Raw genomic sequence first — 20,766 nt, forward strand, 5'->3', positions numbered from 1 at the left:
GAGCGTACCTCGCATCCTAGGGAGGTCCTTCCTTTATGGATGACCCTTTCCATGGACGAGGTTCACGACGACCCTGGACGACATGGCGGGGTTCTTGTGAAACTTTACCACACAAAACCTCATCCAAACATCTCCCTGTATGGACGAGCTTCATGGACGAGGTTCTGACAGCTTTCAATTGTTTGGTCTTGCCCTGGACGACCTTCATGGATGATTATTTGGAGTTATCCCCCATCATACACTAATTAGACATGTGATTAAATAAATCATATTTAAGGAATGAATTAATCATAGGGATTCAAACTACCTATGCATGTGTGATAAAATTTATTTCTTTCATCCAAGCATGTGATCAATTTCAAACTTTCAAATTAAAGGTTCTATCTCTTATTAATTAGTTGATACATTTATGACTAGATAGGCAAGTGTGAGAGCCACGTCCCAAAGGCGGAGGTCAAATGCAATTCCTCAAAATGGATGCTCAACTAACAATATTTTACCTCCAAAATTGAAGGTTTTACATATGGAATAGTTACTTAATCAAGAGATAATATGACTGGGTAGAAAATGTCTCAATCTTTTTGGGCAAATGACAAGTCCTACGGAGAAGGCATTGTCCTCGATACATTGATGTAAATAAGGAGCTGGTATATGGTGTACCCGGCATATATGTCGGGTCACTCACACATTGGCGGGTCCCACGCACTGTGGGGCCCGCCTCTGTGTGAGAGACCCAGCATATATGCCGGGTACAACATATAATTTTCGGTAAATAAGAGCCTTTGTTGGGGGTATGGGTTGATCTCAACACTATTTAATCCAGTCACTAAAGGATGTGATGAGAGCAATGCAATGAAGTTGGTCTAAAATTGACATCATAGCAACACCAGCTTGCGTGGAATCTTTTAGCACATTTCTCTACTTTAATGACCTTTTTCTCATTTAATAGATCAAGGCATGACCCAAATTAGCTCTCACAACACTCAAATACTTTGCCCTTTACCTATGAAAATATCACATCTTGATGCACAATGACTAGAACCAAAAGGAGGGAAAGTTATTGAATACGTCCTTATTACCTTTGCAAAGTTATCAACAACTTGTTCCTCAAAAAAAAAGAAAAAAAAATATCAATATCTTTGACTTCAATGTCGCATGCACATTCAGCAGCACCTCCTAATTTCCTAATGGTAATATTAACTCCATTGTTGTCTTAAACAGCTATTTTCATTATCATTACAACAAGTATGAAGTCAGTGAGACTTCGCCCTAAGAACTCAATTTAATCATAGCAAGGTTCAGCCAATGCAAAAAGGCACACAAAGTGGGCATTGCATCATCTTTATTAAGTTTGCTCAAAGGTAGGCTTCAACGCCTTGTCACCACATTTAATAGCAACCTCCAAACCTCATCCTTAACTTTGGGGCTTCTACCTTTGTTGCCCACTGTATGAACCATTGAGACACTAGCTTTCTAAGCCACATCAGTTCTTCTAAAAGATTTTGTCTATTTTACAAAAAATAAAAAGCTTATTTTTTCTATTTTACACCATCATTTTTACAAAACACCCACATCAGTTCATCTATTATACACTATATTTTATATAAATAATATTTTTATGAGTTGAAGAGAGAGAGAGAGAGTAAGTGGAAGAGAGAATGTGAGGGGGAGATAAATAATACTAAAATAATGTATAAAAGAGTTACAGTGACCATGCATTTATGTACGGTTACTGTAACACTTGTACATTTATGCACAATTTTACACCCAATGATGTGGGTGTTTTTTTGGTCAAAATATGTAAAATAAGCTACTTTTTATATTTTGCAAAACTTTGCAAGAGCTGATGTGGTTGCTCTTCTCTATCACACAAACCATGCTTAGGTGCGTCACTTATTCTACATATGGGCTTCACAAACCATACACATCCTACAAATGGGCTTCATGACTCACTCATTTTACAAAAGGGCTTCACAACCCAAATCATTCTAAATATGGGCTTTACAACCTAATATATTTTTGGGCTTTATAACCCATAACTCCCAAGTGCAAAATAGGCGGTATGACTCATTTTACCTACGCCTGCGACTTTACAAGAAAAACAAAATGGATAAGCAACCTTAACCACACTTGCACATGTAGAGTGAGTTTGGTTCAGCCTTTTGAAACTAGACTTTTTGAAAAAGTGAGATTTTTAAAAAGTTTGGTATGAAATTGGGCTTTTTGAAAAAACTGAGTGTTTGGTAAAAGTTGTTAAAAAATAATTTTTAAAAAAGCTGAGTGCTTGGCTAGTACTTATAAAAGTGGCAGTTTAAGAGGTAAATTACCAAAAATGACAATGTATATATAAGAGAGTTTATTTCATACTTAAATCAACTACTTCATATACTTACTAATATATATATATATATATATATATATATATATATATATATATATATTATTGGTATTATTTTAATAATGTTTGTGTTTAGTTCTTTTTATTGTCATAATTATTTGTTATTACCATTAATGACTTCTTATCAATATTAATTAAATCTAAATAATTTTCATCATCATGAAGCACAAAATGAAAATGTAAAAAGATGATAAAATACATACTAATAATCCAAGTTTAAATTGTACTACATGATATTATATATATAAAAAAAAGACAACTACTAATTATTATCCCCAAATGGAATTAGCAATGGAATCACGTAAAACCACCATCTCAGGGTCTGTTAAAGATCGTGAGTTCTGCTCCAGTTGCTGCAACATCCCTAAACATTCTATTAAGTTGTTGTAGATACTGTAGACCTTTATGTCGAAATTTTGAAGTTTTGGGTACTTTCTACAAAATGTAATTGTTATTTCACTCATATTACAATAATATACATAACTATCTCCAACTAACTACATATTTATAAAATACTCAACTCACCTTCAACTTCATGTCTCACTAATCATCACTAGCATCAATCGTTCCCTTTACTGAATCCCAACCTAAACCTGTGTCAAGACCCTTCAATTTTTCCCACACTCTCCAATCTGCTTTTAATACATCCCACCTACTTTTTAATTGGTCATTATCATAGTTTAGACCGGTCTTATTATAGAATTTGATCACCAAATTGCTCCAACCTTTGGGATTTAAGGCAGCAAAGATTGTTCTATTCCCAACTTTAATCTCTTCCACACAAAGGTTGCAAAAAGTAGTTGTCCAACTTGGATTTCCCCATAATGCTCTTGCTCTTTTTGCTTCAGAGTTGGAAGTGGTGTTTTTACCCATCTATAGAGTTAAGCAACCACAAAAAATGCAAAAAATAGAATTCATAATAATAAACTCTTCTGCCACAAAGGACAAGCATTTTACAAACCATGACAATGAATCAAACACTGAATAATTAACACAATTACTCCAGAAGCACCAACCCACCATAGCATGAGATTGATTCCAAAAAAAAATTTGATGATTTGGTGTGAAATAATTGGTTTAAGGCTGAAGCATTAAAATAGAAAGGTTAGTTTCTTTTGAAGAGACAAAGGTCAGTTTCAATGATAACATCCACTAGACCAAAAAGAAGATTTCTCAAAACAACGGTTCCAAGTAATGGTGGTTTTTAATTCTGCAGTATAAGATATGCAGTATGCAATGTAAGAAAGCTACAACAATGGTTTGCAAACACAATTACATTATGCCTAGACTTGATTTATAGTGGAAACTTACACCATTCATATATGAGAGTCCTCATAAAAACGGGTGATAATATTATAGACATTAGTAAACTCAAGTGATCAGAATCCAACCATTCACTTAATTACACTCCAATGGAAACAATAATCAAAGTATGGCCTAAGAGCTCTTATTGGGGAACCTAACCACCCAAGACAAAAATAGTAAAGAAAAAGGTATAAAGCACAACATAGATGAGCCTTCCTAGAAAATATAGTATGCCCCTTACAATCAATCACATAAATAATTCCCTTTTTTACTTTTTTTCTTTTTTTTGGCAGGAAGGAATGGGGCCACAAATGGTAACTAAGATGCACAAACAAATCAAATTAGAGGAAATATTTAAGGCATGTAAACAAGCTAAGCAGAAGCATGAAGCCAGTTCTGGTTGAACTTGATTCCAGTTTGAACAATCCCAACTTCATGAGTAAAGCAATTTCTTTATTAGTCACAACAATTTCAAGAACTCAGAGAAAACATTACAACCATACGGCTTTTTTTGGTGTTTCTACACAACCATACGACTTCAATAATAAACTCTTCTGCCAAAGGAAAAACATTTTATAAACCATGACAATGAATCAAACACATACAAGACAACAAAATTGCTTTAAAAGAAAAAACTTGAAACAAAAACTAAAATACCCAATTCCAAAGAAGACCTAAATCATGCATAAACTTAAAAAATCAGATCTCAATCCAAAGTGACTTGAACAGAGAAAGGGGGGTTGAATGATTTTTTATCAAAAATTAAAAGGTGACTTGAACATGTAAAGACAGAGCATGTAAAGATAGAGCATATCCTCACCAAAAAAAGAAAAAAATACAAAGCATGTACCCACAAATATTTTCAGTACCCAAAAGAGAACAAATAGATCATTAACAAGAACAAATAAAGCATGCACAGATCTGAAAATTTTTCAACAAATATTTCGGAATCTCTGGTGGTATTTTGGTGGTTTTTGGTAGCATATCAATGCTGCTTGGTGTTTTGTTGATCAAAAACTTTACCTTCAAAAATGTTTTTCTCAGATTAGATATAGACATAAATAAAATTAAAATAAAATAAAATAAACGAGAAGAAGAAGAAGAAGAAGAAGAAGACAAAGAAGAAAGAAAGAAGAAGAGGAAGAAGATCGCCGACGGATGAGGCAAGAGAGACTTTTACCTATAGCAGCACGGAGAGAATTGTTTTGAAGATGAGATGAGAGGAATCTGGCATGAGGTGAGCTCTAGAGAGGTGTTATCCTTTGATTTATCAAACGGTAAAATTGGGTTTTCAATAAAATGTATGGGCAATTTGGTAATTGAAGACGGCCTCCAATGGTAATATTTATGAATGCGGCATTGGCTTTTGCAAAAGGCTCTGAAGAGCTATTTTGTGTTAAAGTGGAGCTCCTTCATATTTCAAAACGTAACCTTTTAAAAATAGCAGCTTTTAAAATCTTACTAAACGCATATGTTATTTATTTGGTTTTAAAAAACGATATTGACCTGAAGAAAACGTAGTCAATTACAGACCACTTGTGGTCAGGGTGCTAAATGTTAAAAGACAATTTTTTTGTGCAGCAGAATAACATGGGCCAAAACACACCACATTCACCCCACAATTTGGAGAGAAAATTGGCCGACTACCGAAGCAAATAAATCTTTAAAGTGGATCCAATATGAGTCTTTAAAATAGCATATAATTCATGGAGCAAAGCCTATAATTGCCCATTCAGCCCAAAAAAAAAAGTTTATAATTGTCCAAGCTTGTAGCCCCTAATATTCAGCCCAAGTCCATTGAAGCAAATCACGAAAATGGCAAGACGTATAAGCTATGCAAAGCCCATAACATATGACTTTTAATCTATATGATTGAGGAAATGGGCAAAAAACATTTAATCTTAATTGGGCCAAAAAAGTTAATAACATGGCCCATTAAATTAGCAAGACCAGAATATGTGGATAGCAAGAACCCCAGCTGGAGTAACACAAGTTCAGATTCAAAATATTTCCCTCCATACTTGAAATACTAGAATCTAAAACTTGGGGGGGAGAGAGATCAGATTAGCCCTAGACTAGTAAACACAATATATACACACACTTGAAACATTTAGGGTCCGATCGGTTGGAGGGGTGGAAAAGTGGAAGGATGGAAAAGTGGGAGGATGGAAAATATTTAGTTTTCTTTCTTGTATGTTCGGTTGGAGGGGTGGAAAAGTGGGAGGGTAGAAAACTCTTTTGTTCGGTTGAAGAGAAAAATGGAAGGATGGAAAATGTAATTTATATAAATGGATTATTATACCATTGTTACATAATATGTAAGAAATAGATTTATTTGTACTTATTACATAATATAAAATTTATCACATCATATATGTAAATTATTATTATTATTTTTTATTATTATAATGTAAAAATTAGATTAGGTCACGTTGAAAAAAAAAAGAACGTTCAGGTCACGTTGAAAAAAAAAAAAAAAAAAGAAGAGAGAAGAGAACGTTCAAGTAACGTTGAAAAAAAAAAGAAAAAAAAAAAGAAAAGAAAAGAGAACGTTTTAGGTCACGATGAAAAAAAAAAAAAAAAAGAGAGAGAGAGAGAGAAGAGAACGTTGAAGAAAAATAGGTGGCAAAATGGTATCTTTGTAAAAGTGCTACCATAACACTTTTCTCTTCAGATTTTCCTTCCGATTTGGAAAGAAAAAAAATGTGGGCCCGGAGAGAAAATTTCTCTCTGGTTTTCTCTCCTTTCTATTTTCCTTCTCCAAACGAATAGTAGAAAACAGTATTTTCCACCCTATTTTCCATCCTCCCTATTTTCCACCCAAATGAACGGACCCTTAAACACTCATGCATCTCGAAACCTTTAGCAACATTCAACTGATATACTAAGTATCTTTATGAGTACTCAACTACACAAATAAGATTGACCCTTCTCCCTCAACTTATTACTTTCTCTTTTCCATATTTCTTGAACCTAACATCTATTACCCTCAAGTTGTGAGAGTTATTTTTTTTTTTGCAAGCTTTATAGTTATTGCCACTTCACACTTGCTAGCATGAATTCTTGGTTGCCTAATTTAATTTCCACATTTCGCATATTTTCTAAGATTATGCAAATAATAATGTATTGAGCTCGATTTATATATTTTTGTACTTTCCTTCATATGGTGGGGAACCACGAAACAGATTGTTTATCCTTATGGGCAATATAATGGCCCATTCAAACTGGTTTTATATATAGAGTCCATAATTCACTTGGTTGCTTTAAGAATGCAATGTCCTTCCTATCTTTTAACCCCCACTTCTCAATCATATATTATAGACACAAACCTATTTTTTTCAACCTGTGGACCATTGATCACTGCGGAAGAAGTTAATATGCGTGTCATATTCAATGGTTATCACTATCATTGCCGTATACATGAAAGTCATATATCTATAGTTCTTGACAAGGAAGTTTGTTGAATATATCTATCATTGCCAAATTGCGTACATATATTCGAATTTTGGCCTCTCATTTTATATACTACATTTCAAATGTTAGAATCACAAGTTTCAAGCTACAGTACAATAATTGTCAAAAAAGATATTATATATCATCTAATTGAAATGGCATGCCAAATAATTTCCTTATTTGACCTCAAATCATGATTAATTATAGAGAGACTAATCAAAATTCAAATGCTTGGTCATCATCATGGTGACAAATACTATAGGAAAGAACAACACTAATGGGAGAATACAAGATTGCCATAATCCTCTAATCATCCATGTTTATTTGGTAACAAGTATCCTTTGCATGTACATATGTAATTTTGAAGCACGAAGAAAGTATATCTGATACGTGGAATAGGGAAAAGAGATTATATGATCTAGTATCTTCTGTAATTATGTGAAACATTGTATCTAACGATTTCAGTAAAAAAAAAATGCCAATTTTGATGGAAGAAAGTCCTCTAAAGCCTTCTCTAGCCATAATTTCCATCTGTTGTGCCTCGTGAGCATTTGCCACCTGCAACACAAGTCAATCCTTCAGTATGTCTTCAGATCTCAGAACTAACATAGACATTACAAATATTAATAAATGAAAAAATATACAATTTTTAATACTTTACAGTTTAAAATATTACTATGCTTTTATTATCATAGTCAAGAACATAGCACAAATTTTTAAATAGCTTAAGAAAATCAAGAAACACAAAATCATCACGCATCTTAGGTGTGATAGTCACTCCACAGGTATAAGTGTTTGTGGGGTGTGAGAGGTGAAGGGGCAGGGGTTCAAATCTTGGGAAATGAGTTTTACATACATATACTTAGATTAGGTTAAAATAGAATTCTATCTTGAAAAAAAAAATAATTAAAAGAAATAATTATGAAAAAGGATGTGCTGATAGGGCTACCTGCATTGTTTCCATGGCATTCATCTCACACGAGTTGAAATCATAATACATAATTGCTGTTGAAAGCTTCTTACATAGAATTTCGTAATTCTCGACAGATACAACATCTGTTGAGCATCAGCATTAAACCTCGATAGATATGATCTGTCTAGCTTTAATGAGCAGCTCTTCTTCACTTGTTGCTTAGACAGATTTACATGGCTTCAATACTAAACTTGAACTCTTGTTCCTTGAAGTACTAAATCCATCCTAGATCTACCAAATTACAAGTAAAGTGCATTTTGTCAAAGGATTAGCCAATTTACATGACATATGTCTCTAACAAGTTCCACATATATCCTAACAATCTTTCCCTTTGGCAATCCATGACAAAACCACAACAAACAAATGAATTATGAGAGAAGTTCACTAAACTCATAACCACTTGTTGAATACAATAAAATCTAACCCTAACACAAACTCTTGAAAAACTTTGCAAGAAGAGAGTTCATGGCATGATAGATTTTCACAACCTGTCTTTCTAAAACACCTTAAACAAAACTCATCAAGGCATTTTAGTGTGAAACAGGAATAAAGGATTGCATACATAAAGAAACATGTGTATAAAGAGAGAAAAGAAACAACACATATAGAGATAGGTGAAAAACAACATACATCATCATATATATAAATGAAAAGAAATACAATGTATGTCATAAATAAATGGTTGCAAGACCGGTGTACAAGAGGATAATGTAACTAAAGATAAAGAAAAGAAAAGTACATAAAATCCTTACTACATCCCTCAAAATATAGACACTCCTCTTAACAAAAATGCCTTATGCTAACTCTCCCCCTAAGCACAAGACTATTCTCATTATCTCAAAACTACTCCCCCTTTTTGTCACAAATGACAAAGGGTAAGTCACTGAGAGGTCGTCGTCTCATCATCACTAGAAGAGCTAGCATCTTCATCCTCATCATCATCATTAGCACCATCATTGCCATCCTCATTTGCTGAAGCCTCTGGAGAAGGAGGGGGAGAATGAGAAGCGGCGAAACCACTGAGGCGAGCCTGTTATTGTGCAATACGATCGACACGGGTGTTCACTTGATACAACTCAGTAGCGAGAGTATCAAGGCAAGCATCCATGCACTGAAGCTGCACCATGATGGCCTCAAAAGTCATACCGTCACCAGAAGAAGAAGGAGCAGAGGTGGAAGGAACAGAAGATGCTGAAGGATTAGTCGTCTCTGTTCGTGGCCGCTTCGGTAGAAGCTGGGCCTCGCTCCGTCGAACAGACGCTGTGCTGATGGCACCAATGATAGTATAGTAGGGAGAATTAGGAATAGGGATGGAAAAATGGTGAAAGATCAGCGTGATAGCTGAAAGAAAAATGAGTTTATCATGGGTCGCTATATCCATATAGACATTTATGATAGAGATAATGAAATGAGAAGGGAAGTCTATGGAGAGGTCCTCTAAGAAGGATAACAAAAATCAAGCACGAGGCTCTAAGATGGAGTTATAGTGAGACAGTGGAGTGAGAACAAATTTCATCACCACATTAAGGAATCTGGGACTTTTTGCAAAGCTCGAGTATGGGGTGTTTTGACGCTCACCCCATATGGAGGGTGTCTCATATAAGTGAGACAGAAGCTCATCTTTGGACACAGTTCTCAGACGCTGACAAGCAGGGTAGTCAAGATTCACTACTCATGGGATGTGTAGTATCTTGGATACAAGATCTGGAGTGACTACAATACGTGTACCTCTAATGTATGTAGCAAACTCAGGTACAAATGTATTGATACTGTGCATATTGGAGTAAAACTCCTATATGAACACGATGGGACACCTCATGGGTATCTCACAGAGAGATTTTCATCCTCGAGTGTGAATGACATTAGGTAGAGGAGTGTCGACAAAGTTCAACAGAATTACATGGCGCTCCAGATGAACGCTATGTTTAGAAAAGTTCTCAAAGAAGTCCTGATGGGCCTTTTCATTGCGGAACTGAACGTGAAGAAGGGGGGAACGGGAAGATCAAAAGAAGATGATGACCCGAAAGGAAAAGGGTTCCGAGTCGGATTAGATTTGCGCTTGGGTGCCATGTGGAGTCTATCTAAGAGAGAGAGAGAGAGAGAGAGAGAGAGAGAGAGAGAGAGAGAGAGAGAGAGAAGACAGAACACAATCACAAAAGAGTACACAGAAAGAAAAGAAATGGTATGTATGCATGGAATATGCATGAACATGTGATGTGCGAAACAAAAATTGCATCATGGGTTGAAACCTAATCCAAACCTACTAGCACTCAATTTTCAACAATCAAGTACACATCTAAATGCATGAAATATTGTAAAAATGCTAATGGAATGCAATGCATGATCATATAGCATCAAATAAACAACACCTAACCCAAAAACAAATTCACAAAAACCTCAAAAACCCAAAAAATTTCAAAAACCCCAAAACCTAGGTCTAAAAGGCATCAATGCATGAAGAACGAAGGATTTAGGACACTTACCAAGAGATTTGATCTTGGCCTAGGCCGAAAATCACTTGGGTAGAGGGATTTGAGTGAGATGAGAGTGTTTAGAGGGAGAGAAAAGAATTTCTGTCGCGAGTGAAGCGAGAAAAAAATGAATCTGATTTCGCGCTGAGTATATATATAGAAAACACATCTCGATGGATCGAGGAGCTATCGAGATCTGTCAAGCACTAAATCTCAACAGATATGAATCTGTTGAGTTGTTGTCGAGAATCTGTTGATGGAAAAAGTACCTCAATGGATAGAGATTCTGTCGAGAATCTATCAACCAGATAGAAAGTTTCTTGATGGATCGAGAAACTGCCGAGAAGCTATCGAGACAAATTCTAGAAAGCTCGATGGATTGAGTATGCGCTAACTTCTATTGAGAAAGGAAGTCCAAGGGGCTCGATAGATGAGAATCTATCGAGAAGCTGTCGAGCTTGATAAAGCGGAGTTTTTCAAAGAGAGGAAAAAACACATAGAGATGAATGCAACAAGCAAGCTACTCAAACATAGATCCAATCAACATGTTAAGCTCTCAAAAACATCTCTCAACAAGAAAAATGCAAAGAATTTATGATCCAAAACACACACACATACACTAAAAAAGTCTAACAAATGTTATGTTTCAAAAACAAGTCAAGACAATTTAGTGAGTATACATTAACACATGTATTCCTTGTGATGACCAAATAAAATTGTACTTGCACATGTATCAAAAGTAGTAAAGAATTTGCGTGTTGTGTATGAAAACATAGCAAGAGTGTATAAGCGTCTCATATTATGACGATTTGAGATATGAGAAAATCAATATCACTTACACACAATCATAATTGCTTGATGGGGACTATCACTTTCGAGGTACATCCTATAACTCCCACATCTCCTAGAAACATGCTTGCAACCATATTTAAAAGCATTTTGATTCTTTTTGCTTTTATTTTTCTTTTCATATTTTTCCTTTTGAACACATCATGCATGGACATATAGAGAGAGAGAAGAAATACCCAATTATGTAAGCCAAAAAACATCACAATTTTGCTATACCGAAGCACACAGATATTATACATGATTGGCAGGCTTTAGTTGTGAAATGGTTATTTATGCCTTTCTATTAGGATTTTTAAGTCCTTCCCATAAAAAAAAGTGATATGAGTGTTAAGTACAAGAGATTACTTAATCGTACTCACATCACAAACACGAGTTACAAAGCTCACTTGCTTAGTTGTGCATTGAGATGCTCATTTAAGTTACAAAAGATACAAAGTTTAGAAAACTTTGTTTCAATGGCCATCCAAGGTACACAAGTACCTATGTATACAAAACACAAGTATCATGTTGACTGCAAAGTTCTTCAGTTCAACAACATGAAGATTAAGAAGCTCCTTGATTACAAAACCCTTGACCCAAAGACGCAGTAGCTTCTACATAGAATATGATGAACTAGGACAAATTTTGTCTCCAGTCAGAATTTGCATGCACAATGACTTTTCATCAAGTTGTATCACCTTGCATTACCTTTGACGGCCCTTAAAATAATCCTTATATATGTCTAGGGTTGTGAGAAAAGAAAGCCTACACAAATACACATAGATATGCGTGAAATCTAATTAGGAAATCCAAATTTCGTAATTCTCGACAGATACAGCTTCTATCGAGCTGCTGTCGAGCATCAACATCAAATCTCGATAGATATGATCTGTCGAGTTATCTGTTGACCTTTAATGAACAGAACTTCTTCACTTGTTTCTTGGACAGATTTACATGGCTTCAATACTAAACTTGAACTCTTGTTCTTTGAAGTACTAAACCCATCATAGATCTACCCAATTACATATAAAGTGCGTTTTGTCAAAAGATTAGCCAATTTACATAACATATGTCTCTAACAAGTTCCACATATGTCCTAACAAATGTAGTTGATTATCACATCCAACACTACTGCCATTCCCATTGTCTGAAAGTCCAATAGAATAACAACAATGATAATGCTAAAAACATAATATAAACATATCATAGCATGAGAGTCAGAAGAAGAATAATGACAACACAACATGAAGTAAGGACATAAAAATTCCTAATTCTCACCTTATAGCATCTTGACACTAGATCTTGTTAACATCTTAGCCTCTCATTTATTTTCTCTCTTCTTACGTACCTAGTACCAAAAAATATCAACATAGTTAAGAAACAAATTCTGAGGTTGCCTTTTTGTTAGGATATATGTGATTCATGTTAGGAACATATGTCATCATGTATTGGCTAATCCCTTGACAAAATACATTTTACTTGTAATTGGGTAGGTTTAGGATGTGTTTAATACTTCAAGAAACATGTCGTTCAAGCCAAGTATTAAAGCCATGAAGATTGGACCAAAGAAACAAGTGAAGAAGGGCTATTCATTAAAGCTGGACAGATTCCCAACAGCTCTTGACAGATTTCATCTATTGAGAATAACAAAAATCAGTTTTTAAGATTTGATTTTCGGCCCATGCTTATGTATTTGTGTAGGGTTTCTTTTCTCACAACCCTAGACATATATAAGGCTTTTTTTAAAAGCCATCACATATGAGAATACAAGGAGAACGCATGAAAAAGGTGACCGATGCCTTATTCTCTCTGAAAGAAGCTATTGCATCTTTGCACCTTAGGGTTTTGTAACCAAGTGCTTCTTGATCTTCATTGTTGATGAAGTGAAGAACTTTGCGGCTAACATTCTTCTTCCTCAAGTTGGTGAGTGAGTCACGTACTTGGGTTAGTGCAAAGGAATGAGTCACGTACTAGAATTTGTGCAAAAGAGTTAGTCACGTATTGGGATCCGTGCATTAAAAGGTGGCCTTCATATATTGAAGAGTTCAAAAGTTCTGAAGCGGTAGAAGATTTCTACTGTAAGTTCATCTATGAGGATTGTAAAGTCTAGGGACAAATGTTTTGTACTAGATCTGAAACTTCTCTTTACTATAAAGAATTGCTTTTTGAGAAGGTTTCCCCCCAGGTTTTTTACTGTGAACTAGTTTGTATCATTGGTTTTCTTGGGTCATCATATCTTGTTTTATTTACTTTTCCGTTGTGCATGATTTTGACACAATATTGATATTTGTTCGTTTTAACAAGGTTTATTCATAATAAATCTAATTAACTACTTGGGTTTAAAATTTGTTAATTCTATCAACCGGGGTCTAAATTTCCCATCACTTTTTCGATATAAGGACATATTTGCGCATAACTTTTCATATTGCATATTGTTTAGTGAAGAATAATTGAACATACCCTTTCTGCCAAGCTGTGACTATCTTTAGCTTGGCCTCTCTTTGCTCTCACATGAATAACTTCTTTTGGTTTTTCTAAATCTCCTTCATTATTCCTTTTACTTTTTCTTCAACCAAGGATCTGCCAAGCATCAACATCAAAAAACAATACAAACCTATGAAACTTTCTTACATACATTGACACATCAAACTCGATCGTTTTAATGAGTAACACCGACACATCAAACTTATAACCACATATTACAAGAAGCAACCTAAAAAAGAGAAAAGAAACCCACTTCTCTAACCGTACCAACCCCAGCTTCAACATTTTCAGTTCTTATGAATAGAGGCATGTTGTTTTCATTCCTTTCATGTCCAAAATCCTGAGTAGCTGTTGAAGGCCAAACAATTGGGACAATACATGGGGCACCAAGATGAGCAAAGGTATGGATAATAGGAGGCTTATGAGGCTACTAATCAGACCAGCTGTTGGAGTAAACAATTGATCCTTGATCCTTCAGGTTAAAGTTCTCCAATGCAGTAAGGTTGTCTGTAAGTTCCAAGTCTAAGTTCATCTGTAAGGAAGAAAGGGTTAATGTTTTGCATGTCTTCAATAGACAAAGCCAAAAGAGAATGAGTAACAAATCTGAAAAAATCTCATTGGTTTGTTTATTAATAAAGCATTTGAGAGAACATTATATAGGGACGGGTAATAGATATTGCACATAGTCTGTTACACTATCTTTTAGGAAATTTCTTAGTTCACATTACTAGTACAATGTAAACTAATAAAAGTCCTATATTTTAAATTTGAAAACTTGAGTTAAAGTTATGTTTTTAATTAATAAAAACACACGATGTGTATAACGTATACATATATGACAAACTATGTGCCAAAAACAAAGCCCTAGAGTGAATTATTGTAAAAATATTAGAAATTCTATATTATAATTGAGTTCTTGCAACCTGTGCTGTTTGTAGTGGTATAATACTGTTTTGATATTATATATATATATATATATATATATATTTTTTTTTTTTTCTTGGAATGATATTACCAATTTGTCCAAAAAATATATAGAGAATTATTTGTGAGCAAAAAACAAAAAAAAAAAGCTACGTTTGGGTGTAGTTGTTTTTTAAAATAAATAAATAAATAAATAAATATCAATTATTTCTTTTATTTTTATTTTAATTATATGTCTGCATTCACTTCTCTATACACTGTGCTTGATATGGTTGATCATAATATATATCCATTTTGGGTTATCCAAGCTATTGTCCCATTTTTAAAATATAGAATTTCAAAGGCTATGGATTTAGAAAGCTTTTGGTAACTCTATTGTATTTCTATTTGAAGTCCAAACGAACACATTTTGACAAAATATATTCTTTGGAAAATTAGCATTTGGTGTCATGTTGTGATTCTCACTACAAAATAACTATACTAAATGAAAGTTTTTTTGGTTGTGTTACTAGAGAATACATTTTTCCACTAAATACAAAATTAATTTTAAAATATTATGCAATCAATAACTATAAAAATAATATTTTTTTAAAAAGGTGAAATAATTGGATAACTAATTTATTTTTTAAATTTACATAATTAGCTTATAATATTTTTTTTTGAAAAATAAATAAATAAACCAAGTTGAATGCTCATGAAAAGCCAACAATTTATCTTTTTAATAGGAAAAGTTATCTCTCTTTTTTGAATGAAAATCCATCTAATTCATACATTCTCTTTATTAAAGCCTATATGAATGTTGGGTCTAGAAGCTATTATTGTGCCAAATGGCTATCTTCTCTTTGCAACAAATGATTAAATTCTCATTAATTAAGATAGTTCAGTTTAGGTAAAAGTTTGTTGGCTAGGTTTTAAGAAATTTAAAATTTCACTCAAACTAAAATTCTACTTCCAAAAAAATTCGGTAATTTTGATAATCTATCATAATCATGTATTTTAATATAGTAAAATTAACACATTACATACCATCCTTAGTCCTTATTACTCTGTGTAGCTCAAAATCCGTTTGCATTTTTGATAATTGAATCTAGATGAAACTCTATATGTTTAAGTTTCAAGTGGCTCACTAAAATTTCAATAATATTTCTAATATATATATATATATTTTGCTAGGTTCTAAGACTTTAGGAACTAATGTATTAGAACTTCACTTTGTTTATGTTGGCAAACCATGATCAAAACAATGAGTTTAGGTTTAGACTTGCTCAAAGTTTGGATAAGTGTAAGTTTGGAATCGAGTAATTGCAGGAATTTATTGGTCAAATTCTGCAAGGCTCGATTGATTGAAAATTAGACTCGATCGATCGAATCTCACAAAATAAGAACTTTCTACAGTAGTTTCAAACTAGCCCAAGCCCATATGACATGTAGAGTGAAGTGTTTCACTCCAAGTATAAAAGGAAAAACCCTAGCTACATTTTAGAAGTCTTTGATGAGTTGTGTGTTGAATCTTTTGTGAGATCTGAGAGGTGTTTACCTTCATACACACACATAGAACTATTATGATCAAGATTCACATCAAGACCTTGATGGTTGTTATTGTTGCTGCATAAAGAACTTTCAAGAAGATTTGAAACCTTTGAGAGGTGTCTCAAAGTCACAAGTAGGAGAACTTGTGAGTGTTGCAGATCAAGGAAAGAAGTAGTCTGTGGACTTGGAATTGTCACGTGGTCATGGTAGTAAGTTTTCTACACGAGGTAGCAATAGGATGTTAGTGGTCTAAGTCTTATTGTACAAAGTCTAATTCTTTCATAATGGATCTGTTTTTAGATTGAGCATAGTTAGGTTAAATCATCTCCAGTTTTTTTACCAATTAGGTTTTCCTAGGTAATCAGATCTTTGTGTTCTTTACTTTTTGCATTATATTTGTTTTACAATATTTGTTTAACGTTGTTTTAATTAACAAACTTGTTAATCACTTTGGCTTAATATTAGGTTAAACATATTGTGTTAAGGGTCTAAAACATAACAAGTGGTATCAGAGTAGGTTAGCTCTTGTGTTAGATCTCTTGATCTACGAGTTGATCCTTGACCCCTCTTGTCATGTGTTAGGACATATGTGATTCATGTTAGGAATATATGTCATCATATATTGGCTAATCCTTTGAAAAAAAAAACACTTTACTTGTATTTGGCTAGATCTAAGATGTGTTTAATGCTTCAAGGAACAAGGTTTCAAGTTCAAGTGTTAAAGCCATGCAAGTCTGTCCAAGAATCAAGTGATAAAGTGCTGGTTTTTAAAGCTCGGCAACTAGTATCTATCAAGGTTTAAAAAACTGCTTAAGCCTGAAACTTGACAGCTGCTCGATGGGCATCTATCGAGATTTATGAAAATTAGATTTTCAGCTTTGATTTCATTCCAATCCGTGAGTATGTGTTTGTACTTTCTTTTCTCACAACCCTAAACATATATAATGACTATTTTAAGGGCCGTCACAGTGAGCACAGTTGGATGAGTGTGAAGTAAAGTGTTGTTCATGCAAATTGTGACTAGAAACCAAATTCGCCCTAGTTCTTCTTTCTCTTGAAGAAGCTACTGTGTTTGTATGCCATTGGATTTTGTGACTAAGGAGCTTCGTGATCTTCATCGTGTGATGAACTGAAGAACATTGTAGCAAACATCCTTCTAAAGTTGGTGATTAAGTTGCGTACTAGGATCCGCACATCTATTGGTTAGTCATGTATTGGGAGTCATGCATTAAAAGGAGAGATTGTCACTGCAGAACAAGTCCAATTGGGTATTAGGGTAAGGGTTCAATTGTAGGTTGGTATAAGGTATTGAGATTCCTTTACTTGTAACTGCTTGTTGTGATAATAATGAATTCTCGAGAGTGGTGATCTTAAAATCACCCGGTGGGGTTTTTGTCTTGGAGGTTTTCCTCATTTGAAAACAAATCACCTTGTCAACTTTATTTTCCGCAGCATTTTATTTTAGTTGGTGATTTGTTTGTGCTACCACGTATATTTCATGTTAATTTGATTAATTAATAAACTTGGCTAATTAATCAATCAATTCATCACAAGGGGTCAATACATTCTTGGCCTATCAAGTGGTATCAGAGCAGGCACACTTTGATTAGGTTTTTAATCTTTGCTGTGTGATCCGTTGACCCCTGTTTGTCACGGATAGAGGATAGTCACTCATTATAACTCCGTTATTTGATGGTACTGACTATGCATACTAGAAAGTATGCACGAGAACTTTCTTGCAGTCTTTAGATGAGAAAGTGTGGCAAGCTGTGGAGATAGGCTGGACCAAGCCGAAGGAAGTGCCGGCCGATTGGGATGATGCTAAGATCAAGGCGGAAAACTTCAACAGCAGGGCATTAGATGCTTTATTTAGTGTGGTCACAAATAAGGAGTTCAAGAAGATATCCTCCACTGAAACTACGAAAGAAGCATGAACCATTCCCCAGACAACCTATGAGGGAACAAAGGCTATTAAGGACTCGAAGTTTCAGAGGCTCACTACTAGCTTCGAATAGATTAAGATGGAGGAGGATGAGTCATTCGATGAGTTCTATGCCAAGCTTAAGGACATAGTGAACTCAGCTTTTAATCTTGGGGAAACCATTCTCAAACCCAAGATTGTGAGAAAGATATTCAGATCTCTATCCAAGAGATTTCATGCCAAGATCACCGCTATTGAAGAATTAAAGGACATCAAAAAAATTCTTTTGACAGAGCTGGTTGGGAATTTGCAGACCTATGAGTTGGGTTTGACAAGGATTGAGAAATCAAGTAAGAGTAAGAGCAAGAGCATGGCATTGAAGGCCAAGAACAGTGACACAGATGAGTCTTTAGACGATGAAGATTCTAAAATAAAGTCCTACATCACAAGGCAATTTAAGAAGTTCATGAATAATGCCAATGCGAAGGGCTTCGATACGGACCATAGGCAATCTAGTTCTTCTCAATCTAATAGCCAAGATAAAGGGAAGAAGGATGCTAGGGATGGCGATCAGTACACTGTTCCCTCAGGACCCAAGTGTTTCGGGTGTCAAGACTTTGGTCACATGAAACAAGAGTGCCCTACTTATCTCAAGTCCATCGGGAAGAGCAAGGCACTTGCTGCTACATTGAGCGACATCAAACCTGAGGATAATTCTGAAAATGAGGATGACGGAATCCTAAATGCCTTCTGAAGGAAAAAATTCTGGTTTTGCATCTCATGCAAAACCCACAGCGGAAGCAACGAACAAGGATCTATTTCATTCATGATTGATAACGTGCACTATGTAAATTTCAGAATTTAAGAACAAGATAGCGTACCTTGGTGTGGAGAAATTCAAAACAATGATTAGAAGCACTTGGGAACACTTTTAATTTTCACTCCAATTCCACTTTACGCCCAAGATGTGTGGTCTCTCAATCAGTTTTTCAAAGGGAGAATGAAAGTGTGTCTCACACTCTCTCACACACCGTTTCTTTTTTTCTTTTCTAATCTCATCTAATAAAAATTCTGTATGTTCCCCCCTTTATAACTAACTGATTATCTAATTGGGTTGGCTTATTGGGCCTTTCCAATTGGGCTTTAGTGTGTGGCTTGGAGTGGGACCAAAAGGGACCAATAAGACACTAGCTCCAATGGGCCTTGGGCTTTTCTGTCAACTATTGACAAGTCCAAAGTTACCATTAATTATATTTAATACCACTATATAAATATAATTGCACTCTAGGCCTTATTAATAAATTATATTCCAAGACTTTATTATACACGTAACCCATTCATAAAATATTCGTAGTAACACAAAGTCATAAATGTAGACTGCCACTTTGTGAATTACTACATCTTATCATTGAGTACCCGGTTTAATTCTTTAAAGTTATTCATTATATATTTATGAAATCCAATTTCATAAATATATACTTTAGTAATTTCTTACTAAAGTGGTTAGACCTAACTCTTTGAATAACTGAACTCATGAAACTTATCTCAAGGGAATATTTTATATCTCCATCAAGAGACTATGAATTCCATCTTGAGAATATATGTTCCATCAACACTAAATGTGGCTGCCCAACATACTGAGATTTTGACCGTCATTTCAGATCTCACTCCTCATATATCAAAGCAACCTACACTTCATGATCAGGTCCATTATTCTCTCAGGATTAAGAGTTCATGCAAATAGAAGTCGTGAGATTTATTATTCATTTGAACAAATATTAGGAGAACAATAAATCTCACAGCGGTCCTGTTCAATATGTTTTAACCCTTAAAACATATCAACATATCAACTAGAAGTCTCCACTTCCATGATCAAGACAAATCATCTTAGTTGACACGTTATAGTCTTCGTAGATGAAATGCCCAATTTCATCACCGACTACGAACTATAAATTCTGAGTTTACAATGAACTTGTAATTTACATCTTCTGTGACTTTTCACATAAATCACATACAATGCATCTCATGGACTATATGATAATGTCCCATATTCATGTTACCATTATTTTAGATAATAAAATAACTTTATCAATTACAATATTAAGTCATACATCATGTCATACATAATGTCATACATAATGTCATATATAATATCATACATAGCATCATACAATAGGATTTAAGGGCACTAATCCTAACAATATTAAAACTCTAGACTTAAAACACAAATTAAACACTCCAACAGCTTCAATCGGAATCTTGCTCCCATCAGCCAAAGTAAGAAATAGTTCTCCCTCATTCAACTTTCTGGTCTCTTGGAACCCCTACAAAGAATTGCAGATATGATTAGTACAACCTGAATCCACACACCAGGAATCTGTTGGATTCTGTACCAAACATATTTCAAGTAGAAATGAACTTTTCATACCTTTATTCTTGGCAGCCTTGTATGTTGGACAATTCCTCTTCCAATGTCTTT

The 20,766-nt window shown here is 34.5% G+C and overlaps 1 protein-coding gene across 1 annotated transcript; it reads right to left on the reverse strand.

Annotated features, from left to right (window-relative positions):
* Positions 1-2,941: 2,941 nt before the first annotated feature.
* Positions 2,942-3,271, reverse strand: LOC142605936 (L10-interacting MYB domain-containing protein-like). The gene has a single exon (XM_075777360.1). It carries the CDS (start codon positions 3,269-3,271, stop codon positions 2,942-2,944), a length of 330 nt encoding a protein of 109 aa, XP_075633475.1.
* Positions 3,272-20,766: the final 17,495 nt, after the last annotated feature.

Source organism: Castanea sativa, chromosome 8 (assembly GCF_040712315.1).
Source record: "Castanea sativa cultivar Marrone di Chiusa Pesio chromosome 8, ASM4071231v1".
Taxonomy (NCBI): domain Eukaryota; kingdom Viridiplantae; phylum Streptophyta; class Magnoliopsida; order Fagales; family Fagaceae; genus Castanea; species Castanea sativa.